The following is a 23810-nucleotide window of genomic DNA, read 5'->3' on the forward strand; positions in this document are numbered from 1 at the left end:
GAGTTGTTTCTAAGATTCACACGGCCTGGGCATTTCTACACGAGCTGGCCACACGCTCATGTGCCAGCCCGTGTCGATATCGCACCCTGTTTCCCCAATAGGTGGAAAAAACCCAATTTTTAGGATATTAATTCATGTTTAATGTGCTTATTTCAGTAGAGCAAAAGTCCTTGTTTAAGAGTAGATTTAATATAATTGAGTGGAGTTGCATGCAATCCTAGAAATAAGACGACATAAATCTACCGGATTAGAGTCAAATCTAATAGGGGAATCTATAGATCGAGTTAATGCGACAATAGGGGTTTTAATTAGAAAGAAATTTCAATCAATCAACCTAGAGTCAGTTGTTCTTACTCTTGAACAAGATATTAACATAATTCAGTGATTTCTACGAATTAAGATACAAGTGAATAAGTCGTTTAATTCAGATTCATAACAATAGGTGAAGTCTAGGTGGATTCTTTCCTGGTATTTTCTATCTTATTGATTATCTTCGATTGTTTTCCTATTTCATTCTCTGATGCGTTCTTAGTAAATTAGTTTAGTTAATTTTAGATCAAAAACAATCATTTCAATTTATCGGTTAAATAATAGAAAAACGGTAATTACTAGTACTTTTAGTCCTCATGGATACGATATTCGTTACTCACCATAGCTATACTATTGTTCGATAGGTGCGCTTGCCTTTGTCGTAATTATAGTTAGTTTAGTGACCATCAAATTCAAATAAAATAATTTACTCTAATGAAGGGTATGAGAAAATTACTTAAACGAAACAAATAATTAAGAGATTTTATCATAGATATACAAACAACCGCCCCACACTTAAGATGTACATTGTCCTCAATGTATAAAAAGATATAAGCATAGAATAACTACAATATCAAAAGAGAGGAAGAGAATTGAAACTGCCCTGAATTTGGATGAAATCGTCAGAATAGTGAAAACCAGCATTGTGGGAAAATCTAAATGAAGTGCATGTTTCCGAGCAAAAAAATAGTGATCGTCGTTGTAAGAGGCGTTGTGATCGTGTGGTGCATAATCAGAATTAGAGATATGAAGGTACTGGTGAATCTGATGCAAAGTCCCGTCGATGCTATCGAACCACTCAAAGCATCGCTGCCCACAATGGTCAAACCGTTCGGAGAGATCTTCGAGTGTAATAGCGAGAGCAGCGGTCAGGTAACTCGGAGGTGGATAATAAGGTTGGTCCTCATGGTGAGAAGGATCATCATCGAGAAACTCCTCGTGCTCATCTTGACGATCAGAATGAGATCATCTATATTGATGGAGACCCACTCCATATTCTCACTCAATCATCCTCATATGACTCATAATCGATAATCCCTGCAATATCATCTATCCAACTAGTGTAAAGGAGGATGTCTGTTCCGAAGTACCAATGAGGCCAAAATACCTTGCTAGGTGAGTCACGTAAGAGTTCAAACAAATAGGACCCTTCCTACTACGATCAGACTGTGGCAAAAAGATAAGGCGATGAAGTATGCAAGATCAAATAAGCATCGCATCGCCATTCTCTAAAGAAAATAGGCACCATAACTATCGATAACCCTAGTGTTCTCCCTCCAAACGGTCAATGTGTGCGCCAAAATGACATGGATGTAGTGCAGCGCTGGAGGTAGAGAAGTTACCTTCAACTGACTCGGGTTATATGGTATTGCAGTCGCAGCAATGCCAATCTAATAGAGAGAAAGTGACTGATGGATGTGCTGGTAGAATGTGGAGAACCTCTCAGTTCTCATAAATTTCTCATAATAGAGTCCAACTGCGGCTTCAAAACCTGAGACGCTCAGATAGTATGTCACACCCCCGAGCTTGAAGGAAATAGTGGGTGGCTCATCTTACTACGACATCGCCTGTTGAAGGAAGAATGTAGAATATAACTCTTGTGTGAGCTCTGAATAAGTCAACTCAACGATGGTGAAAAATCGATCCCATGGAGCTGTGTCGATGAGGGCCTGAACCCGGTCACCCAAATGGATCACCTCTAATGCCTCTTAATCTCGACAATGACCTAAACCCAATGGTCGCGCCTTCAGCTACTAATATTGGTCCTCATGTGAACCTAAGAATGATTGAAGACACAAATGTCTCGCGACTGAATGAGTGGCCAAGGATAAAATCTCCCCAAGTGTTTTTCACCCTTTTGAAGCGGGGACGATGGTCTTAGTCTTACCTTTGGTATTAGTCATAATATACCTGTAAGAATGGATAACAACCGAATAATGCAACATCACTACAAATGAAATAGCACATGGACAAATAAACATGAAAAAATAGAACACATTGGCAACCAACTCAACCAACGACAACCAATGACGAAAGCCAAATCACATAACCAAACTAAGAGTCTACTCCTAATTTCAACTAGAACTAATACTAATTAGAATCAAATAGGAACAACAATAATAATAAAATTATAACTAAACCTAAAAATTTTAATTACAATAGTAAGCTCACGCATTATACTAAAGATAATAAAAATAAAACTGATAATAATAATGATAATAATAATAGTCAAATAAATATAATAAAATAAGGGAAATGAAAGGACTGTTCAGGGTTATAGTTGGAAGATGGTAGTGGTTATGGACAGAGATGTGGCTACCGACGCGAGCAGTGATGTTGACGAAGAGGAAAGATCGAATGGTGGGCTAGTAGAAATGGCCGGTGAAGGAAATTGTGGGGGAAGTGGGTTGTACACGGTGTAGATCTAGGGGAGGTTAGGGTGTTGTTGACAATGGAAATAAGAAAAGGGAGGCGCGGGTGGTTGTGCGTGTTAGACTCGGAGAGGAGGAGGGACAGTGGTTTTGGTAGTTTTTGAAGGAAAGGACAGGGAGCGCTGTCAGTTAGGGGGATGAAGGAAAAAAGAGAGGGGGAAGGGAAAGTGTTCGTCAAGCAGGGGTGACTATGAAGGAACTAGTCGAAGAGTGGAATAGGGCTTGTGGTGGTCAGATAGGTGTGAGGTTGGGGTGTTGTTGACGGTTGAAATAAGAAAACTGAGGCACAAGTGGTTGGGTGTGGTAGACTCGAGGAAGAGGGACATTGATTTTGGTGGTGTTTTGAAGGAAGGGGCGGTGAAAGGGGATGGGAAGCGCAATCGGTGAAGGGACGGAGAAAAAAGGATAGGAGGAGGGGAAGAGTTCAGTCAAGCAGGGATGACTACGAAGGGACTACTCGATGAGCAGAATAGAGCTTGTGGTGGTCGAATAGGTGTGAGAAACGGTTGACAAATATTGTGAGGTTGGTACGTGAAAAAGGTATAGCTCGAATGTGGTTTTAAAGGAGATGGTGAGTCGGTGGCTAACGGTGGAGAAATATACAGTGGTGCGAGAAGACACGGTGGTCGAATGGAAATTGGTGCTTAGTTGGGGGCAAACGGCGTTGAGATGCGGTTGATGGAAAAATACAAAGCAAAAGTGCTAAACAAATTAGGGTTTAGGTTAAATTTGGAGGGCATGATCGTGTTAGGCCCCGTGTTGGGTCAAACGTCCGTGTCACACGCCCATGTGTGCCCTTCCAGGTCGTGTGTCCATTTAAAATCCAAAAAAAATCTTGCCCAAGGTTCACATGGCCTTGGACACGCCCATATGTCAAGGCCGTGACATAGGGTCGTGTCGCCAGGCCGTGTGGTCACTTTTAGCCCGTGTGATGCTTCAAAATAAAAAGAAAAATACGCCCAGTTCCACATGGCCTATTGATAACACTCTAGAATAATGTATTTTTATGTATTAATTATGTATTTATTCTGAGTATGATCCTGGTAATTTGAGCTATTTATGATCTTTTATCTCATAGGGACTAAATTTGAGGCAAAAGCAAAATTAAAGGCCAAAAGCGTGAATTTAGAGATAAAATGGGCCAATGTGCGACACAAGGAAAAGTTGGAGCCAAAAGTGCAAGCATGGAGGACACAAGGGTTGAAATGCAAAAAGAATAGATTTTATTCTATTAAACTCTATTTTAATTATATTAGGATAATTAATATTGAGATCATTATTAAGGATTATTTTTAGAATTTTATTTTATTTATCTTTATTTATCTTCAATTAAATGTATTTATCTTCTAAGAATTTAAGTAGGATTAGACTATCTCCCCTAGCACTATAAATAGGGGGTGAAGTGACTCAAAAGAGATCCATCTTTTTCTGTAAACACTTTCTCCCCAAAAGTCTAGGCTTTTGTTCTTCTCATATTTTCTTTCAATAAAATCTCCTTTTTTATTATATTTATTTTCTTTTCCACCACAACCATGAGCCACTAAACCTATCTAGCCAAAAGTTGTCGATATTCACCAAAAAGGGTTCTTGAGGCTTAGAGTCCGTACTTAGCCTCCTCGCTGAGTATTCATCGTTTCTCCGCACTATAGGGCTGACGCTTCGTCCATGTCCCTTAAGAAGTAAGCTTTTCAACGTATGCAAAGGCGGCCGCTTTGCATGTTTTGAGAAGGTTGCACAGCCGGTTCGTTAGCTTACTGCGTCAGAGGTTGGCGAGCCCAAAAGATAAAATGGCGTGTGATTCGCCATTGAGAAGCGTTGATCTAACATAAGACGATCCCACAGAAGTGATTGTTGGCTAGAGTCAGGTTCCACTAAATCATACGTCTAAATCCTTAGAGCTGGTGGTCGTAGGCATCGTTTTCCACCATAACTGGCTTATTCGATTTGGGAAGGATCATCTAAAAGTCGAGGATTGAACCCAAGGCGGAACGAGACAACTGGAGGCTAGAATCTTCCATAAGAATTTCATTTCTCTCAACTCTATTTTTAATTTCTCGAATTTTCAATTCAATATTCTTAATTCTGTTTTTATTTTATTTTTTGTTTCCCGATCCAAACCTTTAATTATATTATTTTCTTATTTTTTTCCAGGAACGCAAGTTTTCTTGGGAAAGATTCTGCCTTGGATTTCACAGAACAAGACATTGTGCAAATCCAGTCCCTGAGGATTTGACCCTATTTCCCTTTTACTATTCTTTTTCATTATTTATTAGGGATAGGATATTTTTGTTGCTTTCAACGACCACATCAAATTTTGGCGCCGTTACCGGGGACTAGCAACGTACTAATCTTGTTTTTTATTTCTTATGACCAGATCTACTCCAAGTACTCTTGCGTTCGATTCAAAAATTTAGAAGACTGCTACAGCCTATTGCAAGAAGACAAAGTTACAGAAAAAGCAGTCAGCGGTGGTTGGAACTTAAAGTAACCCACCGCTAGAAATGGAAGCCGACGACGAAGCTGAGTTTAGGGTTAACAAAAACCCTACTCGAACACTTGAAAGCGAAAAAGTAGAAGTCGACTCACCAGAAGAAGTGCTTAACGCTAGGGTTAACGAAAACCCGAATCTAGCATACCAACCAACGGCTCAAACGATTCAGTAACTGGTCGAAGGTCCGGTAGAACAACCGCCATTCTGCATTCGTATCCTACTGTGGATGCTGATTTTGAGTTGAAGTCAGGTTTAATCCAGTTGCTGCCAACTTTTCATGGGTTGCAAAATGAAAATCCCCACAAGCATCTGAAAGAGTTTCAGATGGTTTGTCTTAGCATGAAACCTCGGGGTAACGAGGATCGATTAAATTAGTGCTTTCCTTTCTCCCTAGCAGATTCCGCTAAGGAATGGTTATTTTATTTACCCCTGGATCTATTACAACTTGGGCTGATCTATCTCGTTTGTTTCTGAACAGGTTTTTTTCCAGCATCTCGAGTAGCTGAGCTAAGAAAAGAGATCATTGGAATAAGGCAAAAAGAAGCTGAGTCCCTTTACAATTATTAGGAGCGGTTTAAGAAGTTGTGTGTAAGCTGCCCACAACGTAGTATAACGAAGCAATCTCTCCACCAATATTTTTACGAAGGTTTGAAGCCCATAGAGATGAATATGGTAGGCGCCGCTAGTGGAGGAGCATTGGTCAACATGACTCCTCAACAAGTGAAAGACTTGATCTCCACAATGGCTGCAAATTCTCAGCAGTTTCGAGCCAATACTGAACCCCCTAGAAGGGTTCACCAGCTAAGTAATTCAACCCTAGAGGATAAAGTTGATAGACTTACTAATATGATGAACTCTTTTATTGCAAAAAAAGTGAAGGCAGCCCGGTTATGTGAAATATATACTACACCTAATCATGCAATTGATGCATGTCTCAGTTTGTATGATAATACCATGGCCCATCTGGATGCTGTGGGAAATTTCCCTGGGCCACCACAAAGGCAATACGACCCCTACGCTAATACCTACAACCCAGGGTGGAGGGACCATTCTAACTTAAGTTATGGGACCAATCCACGAAATAACCATCGATACCAAAATCGATTTTCACAATAGCCGCAAGGTTCATGTAATTTTCTAGAAACCATGGTCAATAAGTTAGCAACTAATGTTCTTGATTTTCAACAGCAAACTCTTAATTTCCAAAAAGAGATGAAGGATTTTTAACAGAAAACCGAGGCGTCCATCAGAGAGTTGACCACATCGATCGAGAAATTAACCTCTCAAGGGAAGCTGCCGTCACAAATAGAAACAAACCCTGGACAAAATGCAAATGCAATAACGTTGCGAAGCGGAAAGGTACTGGAACCAATTCCTGACAGGAATCTTGGCCAAGAAATCGCCCAGGAAAAACTTGAGAAAGACGAACAAGTCCGACCGAAGCCTCCATTGCCTAAAATTCAATCTCTATTTCCAGAACGATTCAACCAGTGTCGAAGAGGTAAAGAGGATAAGGAATTCCTCGAAACATTTACGAATGTCGAGATCAACATTCCGCTGTTGGACGCCATCAAGCAAATACCACAGTATGCTAAATTTCTTAAAGAACTTTGCACCAACAAGTGAAAATTAACAGATAATGAAAGGGTGAATGTTGGTGAGAATGTATCCGCAGTGTTATTGCGGAAAATGCCAGCAAAATGAAAGGATAGGAGCATGTTTGCAATACCATGCAAAATAGGCCATCTGGCAATTAAGAAATGAAAGGGTGAATGTTGGTGAGAATGTATCTGCAGTGTTACAGCGGAAAATGTTGGCAAAATGCAAGGATAAGGGCATGTTTGCAATACCATGCAAAATAGGCCATCTGGGAATTAAGAGGGCTATGTGTGATCTAGGGGCTTCTATAAATGTAATGTCATATTCTATTTATGAATCACTTAAATCAGGTTTTTTGACAAAAACAAGTGTTATCATTCATTTGTCGGACAGGTCTGTTGTACATCCAGAAGGAGTCGTTGAGAATGTTCTGGTAAAAGTTAACGAGCTTATTTTCCCTGCAGATTTTTATGTAATCAAAATGGAGGAGGATAGCACTCTTGGATCTTCAGATCTCCTGCTGGGTCGACCGTTCCTTAGTACAGCTAGTACTAAAATCGACGTTCGAAATGGAACTCTCAGAATGGAGTTTGATGGGGAGATCGTAAAGTTTAATGTCTACGACTCCATTTGCCATCCAAGCGAAATCTTGAGCGTAAATCGTATCGACATAATTGACTCTTTGGTGGAAGAGAATTTTCAATCAATTTATGGAGATAATTCTGAACTTGATGAATTTGAATCTGTCAATGAGTTATTCTCTCCAAATCCTAAACTGTTACCTTTTGTTATACAGGCACCAGAGTTAGAAGAAATTCGCAATGATGCCTACGAGAATGCTCGCATTTATAAAGACAAGACAAAGTTGTTTTACGATAAGAGAATAGCTCAGAAGCATTTTTCTGTAGGACAAAAAGTTTTACTTTATAGCTCTGTGTTAAAGTTATTCTCAGGTAAGCTTCGATCATGATGTCAAGGATATTTTATTGTTACTGAAGTGTTCACACATGGAGCGATTGAAATAGAGACTGAAGAATCTGGAAAGCGGTTCGTAGTCAATGACCAGCGGTTGAGGCCGTTTTATGAGAATTTTCAAGCCCACACGGTTGAGAAAATCCATTTGGAACCACCATAGATCCAATAACGGCGTCGAGCTAACGACGTTAAACAAGCGCTTGTTGGCAACCCAATTTTTATTATTTATTTATTTATTTATTTTCTTTACTTTATTTATTACTTTATTTTATTTTATTATTTATTACTTATTTGGATATTAATAAATTTTTCTTCTTTTGCTTAGATAAAACAGAACAAAAATACGAAGAAAACCATTAAGCAACGCTTAGAGCGCATTGAGGCCCGTCTTGAAACCTTCGGCCAGCAACTGACCGAGCTCATTGCCATCATATGCGATTGACAGTAACAACACAGAGAGTTTTTCTAAACTTTTCTACCTATTTATTTCTTTTCGTCCACATTGAGGACAATGTGCTTTCAGTAGGGGGAGGTACTCTTCGTTATTACTGTCATTTTCTGCTGTGATTTTGGTTGTTGTTGCTGTTGCTGTGATTATTTTTGGTTGGTGTTGCTGCTTGAGGCTCCATTTTGTCCATATTATCTGCCTCTTTTCATACTCAAGATTCTTGCCAAAAATTTCCTACTGCTTGACCTACAAGCATGATTCTTGTTTTCTGAGGAAATTATGGATTTTCCATAATTGATGTAATCTCTACTATTTTATTCTTATTAGGCTAAAAATAATTATGATTCATAGATTTAACTTTATCTTGCTTTTCGTAAAATTGATCAAGTTTAATACAAAGTGGACACTTAGTATGTTTGCATGCTAAAATATGTTCATGACTATTAAGGTAATTACTGAAACTTATTTTTGACACTTGATTTTTTTTCTAAAGTCCTCATAAAAAAAGTTATTATTAAAATTTTGTTTAATGTTTTCGTGGTTATGAGTGCAGCTTAAAAACGTTACTAACTGAGTATCCGGGGTAGGGTGCTTGGGTTGTCATCCTATTTCGCGTCAAAAGGTTGTATGACGTGTTAGGTAAAACTCCGCTAACCTGAATTAATTTTTAAGAACATGTTGGGCTGAGTAACCGGGGTAGGGTGCTTGGGTTGTCATCCTATTTCACGTCAAAAGGTTCGATTTGTCTTTAAGAAAAAATTATAATAAATTAAGAGTCTGTTTGAAATTTGAAATGCTTAGGGTGGGGTGCTTGGTACATTATCTCTCTTCACGTCAAAAGGTTCAGTATATTCCTAAAGGATAAAAAAATATAAATAATAAAAAAATAAAAATAAAAAAATAATTTGGGGACTAAAGGAGGAAACAAATAAGGTGTTTTGGTAGGTTTGGTAATTTACCTAATTTTCATTAAATAATTCAAGTCGATTCTAATTTTTGTGTGTATTAATTGGAAAACTTTTTCTATTTTACTTAAAGCAGCCTTAGGATCCTCTTAATTTTTCATATGCATTTTTGACTGATTTTTATAAAACTTTGGAGTGATATTTCTTTTATGGCAGAATTTACCTTTCACAGTATATAGGAACCATACTTGAAGGCAAGCATGGGTTAAGTAGGGGGAATTTGATAACACTATAGAATAACGTATTTTTATGTATTAATTATGTATTTATTCTGAGTATGATCCTGCTAATTTGAGCTATTTATGATATTTTATCTCATAGGGACTAATTTTGAGGCAAAAGCAAAATTAAGGGCCAAAAGCATAAATTTAGAGATAAAACGGGCCAATGTGCAACACAAGGAAAATTTGGTGCCAGAAGTGCAAGCATGGAGGGCAGAAGGGTTGAAATGCAGAAAGAAGAGATTTTATTCTATCAGACTCTATTTTAATTATATTAGGATAATTAATATTAAGATAATTATTAAAGATTATTTAATTTTAGGATTTTATTTTATTTATCTTTATTTATCTTCAATTAAATGTATTTATCTTCTAAGAATTTAAGTAGGATTAGACTATCTCCCCTAGCATTATAAATCGGGGTGAAGTGACTCAAAAGAGATCGATCTTTTTCTGTAAACACTCTCTCCCCAAAAGTCTAGGCTTTTATTCTTCTCATACTTTCTTTCAATAAAATCTCCTTTTTATTATATTTATTTTCTTTTCCACCACAACCATGAGCCACTAAACCTATCTAGCCGAAAGTTGTCAATATTCCCCAAAAAGGGTTTTTGAGGCTTAGAGTCCGTACTTAGCCTCCTCGTTGAGTATTCATCATTTCTCCGCACTACGAGGCTGACGCTTCCGTCCATGTCCCTTAAGAAGTAAGCTTTTCAATGTATGCAAAGGCGGCCGCCTTGTATGTTTTGAGAAGGTTGCACAGCCGGTTCGTTAGCTTACTGCGTCAGAGGTTGGCGAGCCCAAAAGATAAAATGGCGTGGGATTCGCCATTGAGAAGCGTTGATCTAGCATAAGACGATCCCACAGAAGCGGGTTTTGGCTAAAGTTTGGTTCCACTAAATCGTAAGTCTGAATCCTTGGAGCTGGTGGTCGTAGGCGTCCGCTTCCACTATAACTGGCTTGTTCGGTTTGGGAAGGATCATCTAAAAGCCGAAGATTGAACCCAAGGCAGAACGAGACAACTGTAGGCTAGAATCTCCCATAAGAATTTCCTTTCTCTTAACTCTATTTTTAATTTCTCGAATTTTCGATTCACTTATGGTGTATACGTGTGTCTAGGCCGTGTAGCACACGGCCATGTGTCAGGCCATATGTGATGATTCTTTGCTTCTCACACGTCCGTGTGTCGCAAACGACCATGTCTCCAAACCATGTAACTCTCTGTTTCTTTGTGTATCAAAATAAAATTGGAAAAATTAGCTTCAGTACCCACACGGCCGTATGACTTTTCTTTTACATACTAAACATGCAACAAAATTAAGGAAAATAAAATTTTAAACACTCGGGTTGCCTCCTAAGAAGCACTTATTTAAAGTCTAAGCTCAAATTTCCTTTCCAAGCTCACGGTTAATTCAGATCTTAGAGCCAAAGTTCTGACATCAGTCCCCAACGTCACGACATCCCCTATTGAGGTTGTGACGTCAACAATATGTTTTCGGAGTTGTGACATTGTATTATTAAAGTTGCAACGCCAAGCTTCTACTCTAGAAGTCGCAACTTGATTCTTTCATAGGCACGACATCGACCCGAAACATGTGAAAATGTTTCATTTTAGTCCTCAACAAGTCTTGGGTTATCAAAAGAGCTTTCAGAAGCTCGTTTAAACCCCATAATTGATTATATAACATGTTGTGATTACATATTGAACTTAATAGTATGTATAAATTGTAGTATTGAATTGGAATTGAGATCGTAGTTGTTTTGGCAATGAATGTGGTATCACGTAACTTTGACCTGACGATCAGATCGAATATGCAGTGTTACATTTAGTGGTATCACATATATATACACACACTTTTCAAAACATTCCATATTTTCAGCAAAATGTTATAAATACAATTTCATTTTCATTTTCATTTTCATTTTTTACTCAAAATGTATGGTATAGATTTATGCATTCTATTAAGGCAAGTCGGGAAGTAATGTTCTAAGTGACACGTAGTAGTATCCACTACAATTTATCATTGAGAAAGTGCAACAAAACTTGCTATATTTGAGTTAGAAGTTTAATGAATCTCAAAATCTTTGAGCAATTGAAATGTAGATACTTTAAAGATATAAAAGTCGTTTATGAAAATTATATGTAAATTTATAATTTTGATAAACTCAAAAACTCGAACCCTCGAAAACTCATTAAATTTATTATTTTTATAAACATCATCCAAGATTATGCTAATAATATTCTCAACATATGAACCTAATTTTTCTATGAAAACAAATAATTAACAAATAAAATGAAAAACTTTGTATAAGCCTTTCTCAAATCATAATATTTTGCATTCTTGTCAACTTAATGAATCTTGTAATAATTTGCACCTATCTCTAAGCATAAATTTTATTAAGATGTACTTTTGGGGGTTTCAATCTAACTTGAATTTTTTATATTTTTATTTTGTAATATTTTTTATTTTTTAGTTACATATATTTTATAATTTATAATTTCTTTTACATTTTAAAATTTTAGATATTTTTAGATATTTTTAGATATTTTCTTTTGATTTTAGATATACTTATAAAAATAGATTATGGCATCATTAGTGCCACATGTCACAACCTAAGAGTGACATGTGTCCTATATTTAACACAATTACAAAGACGTACCAAAACCCTTGTTGGATACCAACTTGAAAATAATCATAAGTACCATCTTGAGAGAATGTGTCAAATTCGAGGCTAAATGCATATTTGATCATTATAGTTATAGTCAAATATAAACATATATAATATTATCTATATAAATATATCTATAACATATATAAAAATTAAATACATATTAGGCATTGTAAAAGTTATTATTCCACAGTTTGACACCTAGCATTTTGTATTTAAATTAGGGTTAAATATAAATTTGGTACCTGAATTTGTCCACTTCTCTCATATTGGTACTTAAGGTTGTTTTGTCTTAGATTGGTACTCAAACTTTTTCTCCATCAACTAGTTTAGTACTTCTTTTAACACCGTTAAGTCTCAAACAGGTGGCAATATTAGACAACGACATGTGTTATTAGTGACATCAAAATGATGTCATCATCTAAAAATTAAGTTAAAAATTATTAATATATTTAAAAATATATACAAAAATAATAAAAATGATACTACCTATTTTCTTTTCTTTCTTAGATTTCTTTTCTTTCCTTTCTCTCATTTCTCATCATCTTCCTCTTTTCTCCTTCTTCCTCCCTCAACCCTAGCCACCACCTAGCCCACACCAACATGATTGGTCGCTTTTCTGGCCCGAAAGTGGCACTTAACTTTTTCTCTCCATTCCCCATTTTGAATGCTCCAATTATATTTCTTGGAAAATTTACCAAAAGCCACAAAAATGCCTTCAAACTTTTGAACTTCTCTAAAGTCAATCTAAAGATCCGACCGTTGAACCATCTTGTAACTTTGACTACGACTTCTCGTTGGTATGATGAACTTCCTCACAGCTTAGATCTCTCAAATAGGTTTCAAAAAAATTAACCTTAAAATTCTGAAACACTGGGTTTCTTGTGTTTGATGGGTTAAATCCATAGTGGTTGGTATTTAGCCCTTTACTGAATCATTTTCTGCAGCCATGGGGTTTGAGGGTCTTGGTATTATGAAGGATTGAAGGGTTGGTTGATGGGGGTTAGGAGTTGATGGTTCAAGTACCTTACATCCCATTGTTGTAGTTATTGTAAGCAAATAAAATTGTTGCAAATTTGGGGTTTTCTTTTTTCACAATTCCAAATTTGAGTTATTTTTTGTTTTGTTTTGTTTCTTGATATTTTAATTGATTTTGGAATTAAATGAGTGATGTTTTCTGGGCAAAATACCAAAAAAAGCCCATTTTTTTAAATTTACCGAAATGGGCCCGGTATTTTATTATTTACCGGAATGGGCCCTTTACACGAAAATGTGTCCCGTCGGTAGCGATGTTAGGGGCGTGTCGAAAAAAGCAGCGTCCCGGGCGCTTTGCTTACGTGGACACAAAGATTGCTGACGAGGACGCGTTTTGTTGCCACGTGTAAAGCGCGCCCGGGGGGCGCTTTTGTTGCCATGTAGCGCGCCCCTGGGGACGCGTTTTTGTCGTTTCTCCACGTTAGGTTTTGGGTTTTTAGGGTTAGGGTTTAAGGGTTTAGAGAAAAAAATTAAACAAATAAGGGATTAGGATTTAGGGTTTCTTAATTAAAATAATTAATTTTTTTTAAAAATTATATTAGGTTTCGTGTTTATGGGTTTTTAAGATAAAATCAAAGCAGGATGCTTTATCAAAAGAATTTCTGAAATCGTGCCCACGTGGACGCGTTTTTGCTATAGTTGGTCCTGAAAAAAATAATTTCGAGTTGACGTTTCTGAGCGAATAGTATAAAAAATGCTTCAAGCAGGATGCTTTATCAGAAGAATTTCGCGCCTACGTGGACGCGCTTTTGCTACAGTTGGTCCTGAAAAAATAATTTCGAGTTGACGTTTCTGAGCGAATAGTATAAAAACGCTTCAAGCAGGATGCTTTATCAGAAGAATTTCTGAAATCGCTCCCACGTGGACGGGTTTTTGCTACAGTAGGTCCTGAAAAATAATTTCGAGTTGACGTTTCTGAGCGAATAGTATAAAAAAGCTTCAAGTAGGATGCTTTATCAGAAGAATTTATGAAATCGCGCCCTCGTGGACGCGCTTTTGCTACAGTAGCATGTTTGGTGTGAGGCTATAAATGAGGCAAAAAATGTTTTCAGATTGCATAAGTTACAGAGCAAAAAAATTTAGAGAGGCTAAGAAGGTTAGAAATTAAATATGAGTGAACGTATTAGTGATGTTATTTACTATGATGGTGAGGTTTGCCACACCGAGAACGATGTTATTTTTTTTCAGAGAATACGGTGCGATTGGTTTTTAACCAGAACATAGATTTGACAGAACTTCGTAAATAATTAGGGGTAAAATTTTCGGAACGACGCCAATAAAAGTTCTATCTATTACGTATCAATTTTGTTCTTCTGTTGATCCGGTGACATATGACTCGTTCGACATAAAAGGTGCTCGTAGCTTGGAGGCAATGGTGCAGACTCATCTTGCTAGTGGAGCACCTTATATTGAGTTATATGTACAATTTACATTGCCAAATGATGTACTTGCGACCGGTGTTCGAGATGTATACACAACCCCTGGCCGACACTCGGTTAGCAGGTTACAAAACACGGAACAGCCTATGTTTGGTAGCGGTGTGGAATGCACATCCCCTGCAACACACTCTGTCGGTGGATGGGACATGTACGTCGGTGGCTCGATGTTTGATGCTGGAAATACGTACTGGGAACGGCATCAAGTTCTAGTGGTTGGCAATCTACATCCAATTGGGGACGTTATGAAATGCCCAGAAGAAGGGATGATGTACTCCCTACGACGTCCACCTGTGAGGGGACCTCTTACGCTGCAGATGATGGTGGGTTAGAAGATGACTCCGATGTGGATCCACCTGGAGAGCCCAGGCCCGATGGTGCAAAAGTTGGCTTACTTTCTGAACCGGAGTCTATTCCAACAGAACCTGAAGATGCTAAAAGAAGTTCAGATGAAGAAGAAAATCCACGATTCAAAGCATACTCACCTCCAGCCCACATTTTTATAAAATTATAAAATTATAAATTTTTAATAAATTAGTTTAGGGTTTTTAAGTTAAGGGTTAGGGTTTTTAAGTTAAGGGTTTAGGGTTTTTAAGTTAAGGGTTTAGGGTTTTTAAGTTAAAGTGTTAGGGTTAGGGTTAGGGTTTTTGTTAGGGTTTGTCAATTAATATCAAAATTTAATTATAAATTATAAATTTATAAATTTTAATAAATTAGTTTAGGGTTTTTAAGTTAAGGGTTACGGTTTTTAAGTTAAGGGTTAAGGTTAAGGTTAGGGTTTGTCAATTAAATTATAAATTTAATTATAATTTATAAATTTATAAATTTTTAATAAATTAGTTTAGGGTTTTTAAGTAATACCTCAAATAAATTTCTATTTTATTACATCAAATAATATCAAAATATTCAAAATGTTTGTACAAATATATTAAAATACAAATCAATCTCCGTGCCCGCCGGATTCAGTGCCACATGGCGGCCGTCAACGATTACGCGCTGGATTCTTCCTTTGTCCAGCTTCAGGCGGGGGTTGTGATTGCTCCGGTAGGGATTCTGGTTCCTCCGGTTGTCGGTGTTGGGACGATGAGCCACCTTGATAGAATGGTGAATGTGGAAGTGTTTGCATCACCAACGGTAACGGTGTTTGAAACCCATACGGTGATGGGGATTGGTAAAAAAAAGAGCTCCCCGACGGCCCCTCTTGTGATCCCTCGTGCGACGCTGGCCTATACATCGGCGGTCCACTCTGCATAATAGAAAATAGAGATGAACCGGGCCATTGACTCCAACCTGCCATAGGACTCGAAAAAGGAAACATATAAGGGTTAGGATACATTAAGGGGCTAGGATACGCACCTGGCATCATCTAAAAAGGTTGTGCCATAGGTATTGTCGGTTGAATTGTTGGGTCTGGTGACTATGTCGGTGTCGGGCGCTGATGACGGCCCGGGTGAATTTCTGGGCCTCGTTGATGGGCCTGTGTCGTCGTCCCTTCGTCTTGGATTTAAAGGCCCACGTTGTTCCCTTTGGACACGCAATTGTTGCTACCTTTCCTCTGCCGACTGTAAATACGGCTTGCCATGGATCCTAAACCATGGCATGTATTCTGACACGCACGCTAACTCCGGAATGATGATCGGTTCTATAGTAGGTATATACTCATACCGATCTTCCCACATTTCGATGTAGTGGGACCAGAATCTCGGCCAATCCGTATGCAGTTGCCGTAGGTCGATTTTGTGGTGATCATCAAACACCTCAGGTGCCACGAGAATCGGTTGTCTACATCCAAATTACCGTAACATTCTGTCTGACTGGTGCATCTCCACGGTCGCATAGTTGTTCAACGCGACTTTCGCGTGCCAAGCGTTTGGATTTTGTAAGAACTCATCCGGAATTACTGCCCGAATTGCCGAATCCTCGTATGGTGTCCATTGAAACTATATGAACATGATAGAAATATTAGCTATATACATAATACTAAATACTAAATATCAATCGACTAGCTCATTATGAAAATATAAATTTTATTTAATACTTACATGTGCTTCTGACTGTTGGTCTAATAGAAGCCGTATATCTTCAAGAGAGGTAGGTAATCGAGCATAACTTGCCAGATGGTTCCACCTAATTAAAAAAAATGTAGCATACTATTATTTTTAAAAATCTACATAATAATTGTAAAAAATCTAATATAAAATTTACCTCGTTATGAGTGGGAACGTATATGGGTGGTCCACTCGAGGACGTAGAAATGGAAAGTGAAACCGTGCCCAAGACTGCAGTAGTGACAGGCAACCTCTGATTTTCGCTTTACTCGGTCGCGTCGCCCCGCACATCTCCCGATATAATGTTTCCAAGACGACAGACCCCCAACTCAATTCACCAGCTGCTCTAAAATCAACGAGTTTCAGCAGCCATCTTAGATGTACGAGGTTCCGTGACAAGTCTGGCATCAGATAACCTCCAATTATCTGAGGAATGTATGCTTGAGCATATCGAATTCTTTCTACTTCAGTTGAATCATTATCTAGCTCCGGGAATGTGTCTCGTAGCTAGCCCATCTCGATCCGACCTCCGTTAATTTTCTCCGGAATAGCGCCCAAAAGCTCATAGCACACCGCTCCCCAATCGCCAGATTGAACAGACCCGATGGTTGGGTACCCGTCCACCGGCAATCCCAATTGCAGATTTACATCTTCCAAAGTGATAGTGCACTCTCCACATGGAAGATGGAATGTGTGCATCTCGGGTCTCTACCTCTCGATCAACGCACTGATAAGTTTCGGGTCCAACTTGCATCCCCGGCCTACCGTCGCCACGTGCCAAAAACTCGCTTTCCGCAAGTAATTCTCTACCAACGGTGATAGAGGACCATGCATATTCCGGATATAGCATTCAAATATCTGATCTACAGACTTTTATAACAAATAATAAATTAACAATTATATAAAAATGAATAAATAAAAAAATCTTAAATAATATTTAAAAAATATATTTTACACTTACCATTTTCATTTGTTCAACGGATATGTGCTGGTTATTAAGACGAATCAATTCTCTGGCCATTGCTAAATTCATACAAATTTTTACGATTTAAAAGAATTAAAAAAATTTTAAATTTTTTTAAAATAATTAAAAATAGGGATTTAAGAGAAATTTAAGAGGGAATTGAGAGCAAAATAAAATTAAATATGGATTTGAGAGAAATTTGAAAGGAAATTGAGAGCAATTTGAGAGAAAATTGAGAAAATAATTGAGAGAGGATTAGTTTGTGAAAAAAATGAAAGGGTGGGGGATTTTATAGGTTTTTTTTTACCGTTGGAGGGGGCAACGGTAAAAAAATGACCGCTACTCGTTTCACGCAGCGGGAAAAGCGCGTCCCAGGCGCTATGTGGCAACAAAACGCATCCCCGGGAGCGCGCTTTGCCTACGTGGCAGCAAAGCGCGTCCTCGTCAGCGCGCTTTGTGTCTACGCAAGCAAAGCGCGCCCCCAGGGACGCGTTTTGCTGACACGTCTCCTGACATCACTCTAACGGGGACGCGTTTTCAGGGAAAAGGGCCCATTCCGGTAAATAATAAAATACCGGGCCCATTTCAGTAAATTTAAAAAAAAAGGCCTTTAATGGTATTTTGCCCATGTTTTCCCTTTTTTGTTGAATATCTATTTCAAGTATTCATTTAATTTTATTTTATTTGTTTGCATGTCTGTGATATGTTCCTTTCACTACAGTATTTCTGAACAAGTTACTGATAACAAGCTTAAAGGTTTTCTAATTGATGATATCGGTATTGATGATTGTGACGATATTGATGCTAGTGACGCTATTGATCGTGTCCTTGATACGGAGTTGGAGCTTCTAACTATGATGAATGCGTTAACTATGGATGTGATGTCGAAAATAGACCGATTTTATATCACCCTTCAATTCGAACTATTTGTTACCTTGAATCAAGGATTACTGGGTTATTAATGAATGTTCTCCAACTTTCTTCAAATTTATTTGCAAAATCTCAAAAATTCTCAAAACATGCTCTCCTTTAACATGAAAGAGAAACCGTCGATGAAAATAAAATCGATAAAAACCCAGGTTGATTCAACATATCCAATTCAAACACAAAGAATAAAAGCTATGTAAGGCAAAGAAATGGAGCAAAGGATGAAAGGCAAAGCAAGCAAAGGGAAATGGAACAAATTTAATGGAGATGGCTTATTTGAATCCTATTGAGAAAATTTGAGAAAGATTTTTTTTAATTTATCATTTTTATATATTTTAAAACTTTTAAAAATAAATAAATTATGGTATTTAAAAATATTTTATTGATTTTAAATATATTTTTAAACTATGAAATCATCATGTTGTCATTATTGTCATGTGTCACAATCTTATTTTGTCACCTATCCTACACTTAACGATGTTACAGAAAATTACCTAATTAGTTGACGGAGAAAAAGTTCAAGTACCAATCTGAGACAAAAAAAACCTTAAATACCAATCTAGGAGAAATGAAAAAGTTCAAGTACCAATTTATATTTAACACTTTAATTTATTCAATTAGTTGGGTTGGGCTTTGGGTGAGAGAAGAGTAGGGATTTGCGGAAACGGAAAGAAAGAAAAACATAATGTCAAACTGTGCGTTTGGTCCTTTTATTATACACAAATTTGAGATTTAGTCCTTATAACTTAATTTGATATAATTTGTTAATGTCCTTTTATAATAGAATTATTTAGTCAAAATAATTAACGCAGTTAACAATTTCAGTTGAATTTTTGAAGTGGATTTTTCCTTAAAATTATTTTTCCAACAAAAAAAAATTCTATGTTAGTATGATTAATTAAAAGGTGATTAAGCCATGATGTAATTAGAAGGGTGTTTTAAGAAATGATACACAACATTATTTTAACCAGAATAGTTCAAATTGTTAGCTATATGGAGTAATAAAAACATTATTATAAAAAAAGACCAAATTATGTCAAAATTAAATTATAGAGACTTAATCCTAAATTTGAGCATAATAGAAGGACCACCATTGTAATTTGACAAAGAAAAGAGAAAAAGAATAGAAAAATAAAGAAAGAGAAGTAGTTTTGTGTTATTATTTTTATCTTTAAGTTTATGTATTTACTTTTTATATATAGTTATAGACTAATATGATTTTTAATATATTAATAATCTTTATATTCAAATGATAATCATTTTACATTTTTACATTGTGTTAAATTGTTTTCCTATATTACATTTAAGAAAAATTTAGAAATTTTTACAAATCAATAATTTTTATATAAATTTTGTAAGTTTATGATCATACATGTTTGTATCCAAAATTCATTTTGATGTATTTAAAAATTCATAACTTCATTTTATTCATCCACTTAATTAGATAACCCATTAAAGGGTAAAGTATTTGCAATGTTAAATTATGTATTTAAAATATTGGTCTCAACATTTACTCACAAATTATTAATTGATTTTAAATTATTTTTATAAAATAAATTTCATGATTGTATAAAAATTTCATGATTAAAATGCTATAATATGTTAGTTATATAAATTTAATTTAAAATAACTTTATTTATAAAATCAAATTGTAAATCCCCACTTATACGGGATTTAAAACTAGTATAAATAATATTATATTTTGGACTTTTTTAATAAATAATTTATATTTAATTATATATGTTAGAAATAAATTGATAGAATTTATAAACGTGAAAAATTAAAATTTTCAAATTGGTAGAATGTATATTATAACAATAAAAAAGGCTACATCATCACTTCCGTTAACTATTTAATGGAGAGTAACAAAAATAGAAATTATCTAAAACGTTATTAACTAAAATTTGGTGGCCAAAACAAAACATGCTAATAGTTGGATAATTAATTTTAGAATTTACCCAAATTTTAACACTCGATCGAATCCAACCGGACCCGACTATTAACATTAACATGCATATGTATGTATTTGTATAGAGGTTGGGTTTTCTGGTTTGGTAATCACGGGAATCCAGCCACCTCCTCCCTGTCTCTCTCTTCAGCAATCACATGTTTCTTCTCCCTTCTCTCTGTCTCTTTCTCTCTCTCGTTTCTTCATTCATATTCATATGTATATATCAGACAAGTGATGCTATTTGTCTATCTGGACCCTTCCATCGAACCGTTTTCCTCACCAATTTGTAACTGTTACTTTAACATCTTCGCTCTTTGGTCGGTTGTACTATGCCCACTTCCCCATCTCAACTACATTCGATAATGATTGGACATTATATAGATTTATTATGATTTATGTTGGGATAAATTCTTGTTATAAATTGATTTTATTTTATAATGAATAACTTTTATTATTGTTGTTTTTTCATATTTTAAAATTATTGAATATAAAGGATGAATCTAATAAAATAAATGAAATAATAATTAAAAAAGGTAAATTTATTTATTTTTATTTAAAATTCATTTAATAAATAAAAGAACATTTTTGTTGGAATTTTGAATTTTGTGAACAATGATCGATTTATTTTTAAACAAAATAAATGACTGACTGAATTCTTAAAATAGTAATTTCTATAATGGGTTAAATTATGAAACCTTGTCAAAAATCAGAAGAGATAGTTCTGAACAAATTAAATCGAAAGAGATAAGGTGTTTACTGTAGCTGACTAGCTACTTCTAATACTTTGAGTTCATTGTATTTCTGAATATCTATTTTGGGTTAACAGATTGACCCATTGTATGTTCACTTAAGGGAAATAGACAAGACACAAAGGAACTGAGAGTGGATTTTATGTAACTTCCTCTCACAAAACCAAATATGTTTCATTTTCATTACAGCACTTTAGATTAATACTGCTCCCAACCTACTTTTAGCCCTCTTGTTTCAATGCCATCACTTTGTCTTAATTGGTACCATGAAATAGACTAGGCAATAATACTGCCAACACAAATAATTACAGGACTAATAAGTGTTGTTTTATAGTGGCAAAATACACTGCATTACTAAAGAAAAAAATTTATAATCATGAATCTTGAAAAATTAACCTTTCAAGTTTTAAAAAAAAAAAAACAGTTCTGAAATAATTTTGTTCATATTTAGGGGTGCGACTTAAATACCGAAATTTTCTAGAAAAAAAAAATCAATCAGTCTCTATCCAAATTTGCATCTCTTTATATTATGCCAAATGTTTCAGATCATCTATAGTTTCTTTTCCTCAACTTTATATCTCTACTCTTTCCTCATTTTCCATCAGATCTAACCTCAAGAGATTACCCCGTAGCATATTTGTATATAAAGCTTTCTTTGATCATCAAATCAAACCCATATTTTTTCTCTTTCTCTATCTATCTAACCCATGCATGAAACCAATCAATTGAGTATCACTATTGCCTCTGCAAAAGGAAATTGATATTTATTAGCTTTTTTTCCTTTCACTTTTTTTTTCAAGTTCATTTTCATGATGTCTCTTGATAATCCTCCTGCAAAACCAGGTGGTGGTGGTTCTAAAGAAGAAACTCAAAAAGGTGGCAGCCGGAAAACAAGTTCAACAAGGACACAAGATCAAGCCCTAAAGTGTCCAAGATGTGATTCACCCAACACCAAGTTCTGTTACTACAACAATTACAGCCTCACTCAGCCTAGGCATTTCTGCAAGACTTGCCGGAGGTACTGGACTAAAGGTGGGGCTCTTCGTAACGTGCCGATCGGCGGCGGTTGCCGTAAGAACAAGAAGATGAAGTCATCTTCAAGACTGTCATCAGGTGACCCTAAAGGCTCTACTTCAGAAATGGGTGGTGGATTGAAGTTCTTTCATGATATATCACCAGCTATGGATTTTCAGCTCGGTGGGTTGTCGTTTCAATCACCAGCAACTGGTATTTATAACCAGTTTGCTTCATTTGGAGATGGCAACAATAACAGCTCGGTGGGTTCTCCATTGATGGGGTTTAGTAATTATCCACAACCATTTCCTTCGGTTACTACTAACCTTACTGGTGCAATTCCAGACATGGGTTCTTCATTGAATGTTAATAGCAACCTTGCTTCTTCAATTGAGTCTTTAAGTTCCATAAACCAAGATTTACACTGGAAGTTGCAGCAACAAAGGTTGGCTACTATGCTCTTTGATGGCGGAGAGCAAAACCAAGCACAACAACAAAAGCCATTGCCTATTTTGTTTCAAAACCTAGAGGTTTCAAAACCTGAAAACGTTTCAACAATGGAGAATCCAAGGAAAAGCAATGAAACTGCAAAGGAATGGTTCTTTGGGAATTCATATGCAACTCCAACCACTAGCAGCAATGGCAATGATAATAACAATACAAGCAACTGGAATGGTGTTCAAGTTCAACCATGGAATGATTTGAATCAGTACACTACGTTGCCCTAAAAAGGTAGATTAAAAAAAAGTAAAAGCTAATATATTTTCCAAAACAAAAACCCATTTAGCTAATTATCTGTTTAGTATGTTTCATTGGATTTTCTTTCACATGTAAAAGTTGAATCAGGTACAACAAAAAGAGAGATTGTTTTTTCTTTTTTTGTTCTTCTTTGAACATTAAGTACTCGCTTTATATTTTGTCTCTGTTTGCGTTTGATATATGCTTTCTGTATTTGTTCTTTAGATACTGTTGGTGTTGAAGAAATTGACATGGGTTACAAAATTTTAACTCAAATCACTTTGGGATCTGTAATTTTGGACTGTTATTGAATGTTGGGGGATTTAATGGCATATGTTTTATCTGTGGTATGTTGAGTCAGTGTCCAAAACTCTCAGTGTTTCAGTACTGTCTCCTTTGATATCTCTAGCTACTAGATTAAGGAACTGTGTTTCAGGCTGTTCAGGTCTACTGGACATTGTCAGTTTGTCACCTTATAAATGAAACACCACGGCCACTGGGAGTAGGCTGGCCAAGCCCCGGCTTCACCTTCCTTTGCCTTTGCCTTGGCAGTGTTTAAGCCTGCCACTGTTTCCACTTTCCCCTTTTATCGAATGGGTAAACTAGACTTAGGGTCACTAATCTATTAGTAAGTTTATATTTTGGTCACTCAACTCCAAAAAGTTACAAAAAGGTCACTGAACTATTCAAAAGTTGTTTTTAAGTCACTAAACTATTTAAAAGTTTTTGTTTGAGTCATTTGGATGTTAAGTATTTTTTTAAAGTCTGAGAAGCGAGTTCCAAGCGACGATTTGACAATTGATACAGTGGATCAATATCTATCAACAAGTAAAAGAAC

At 36.2% G+C, this 23810-nt stretch overlaps 1 protein-coding gene across 1 annotated transcript; it reads left to right on the top strand.

Annotated features, from left to right (window-relative positions):
- Positions 1-21721: 21721 nt before the first annotated feature.
- LOC105787744 (dof zinc finger protein DOF5.7) lies at positions 21722-23155 on the top strand. Its single transcript, XM_012614293.2, has one exon. The coding sequence runs from the start codon at positions 22030-22032 to the stop codon at positions 22960-22962; it is 933 nt and encodes a 310-aa protein (XP_012469747.1). The 5' UTR covers positions 21722-22029; the 3' UTR covers positions 22963-23155.
- The last annotated feature ends 655 nt before the right edge of the window (positions 23156-23810 follow it).

The sequence above is a fragment of the Gossypium raimondii genome, chromosome 2 (assembly GCF_025698545.1).
Source record: "Gossypium raimondii isolate GPD5lz chromosome 2, ASM2569854v1, whole genome shotgun sequence".
NCBI classification, from domain to species: domain Eukaryota; kingdom Viridiplantae; phylum Streptophyta; class Magnoliopsida; order Malvales; family Malvaceae; genus Gossypium; species Gossypium raimondii.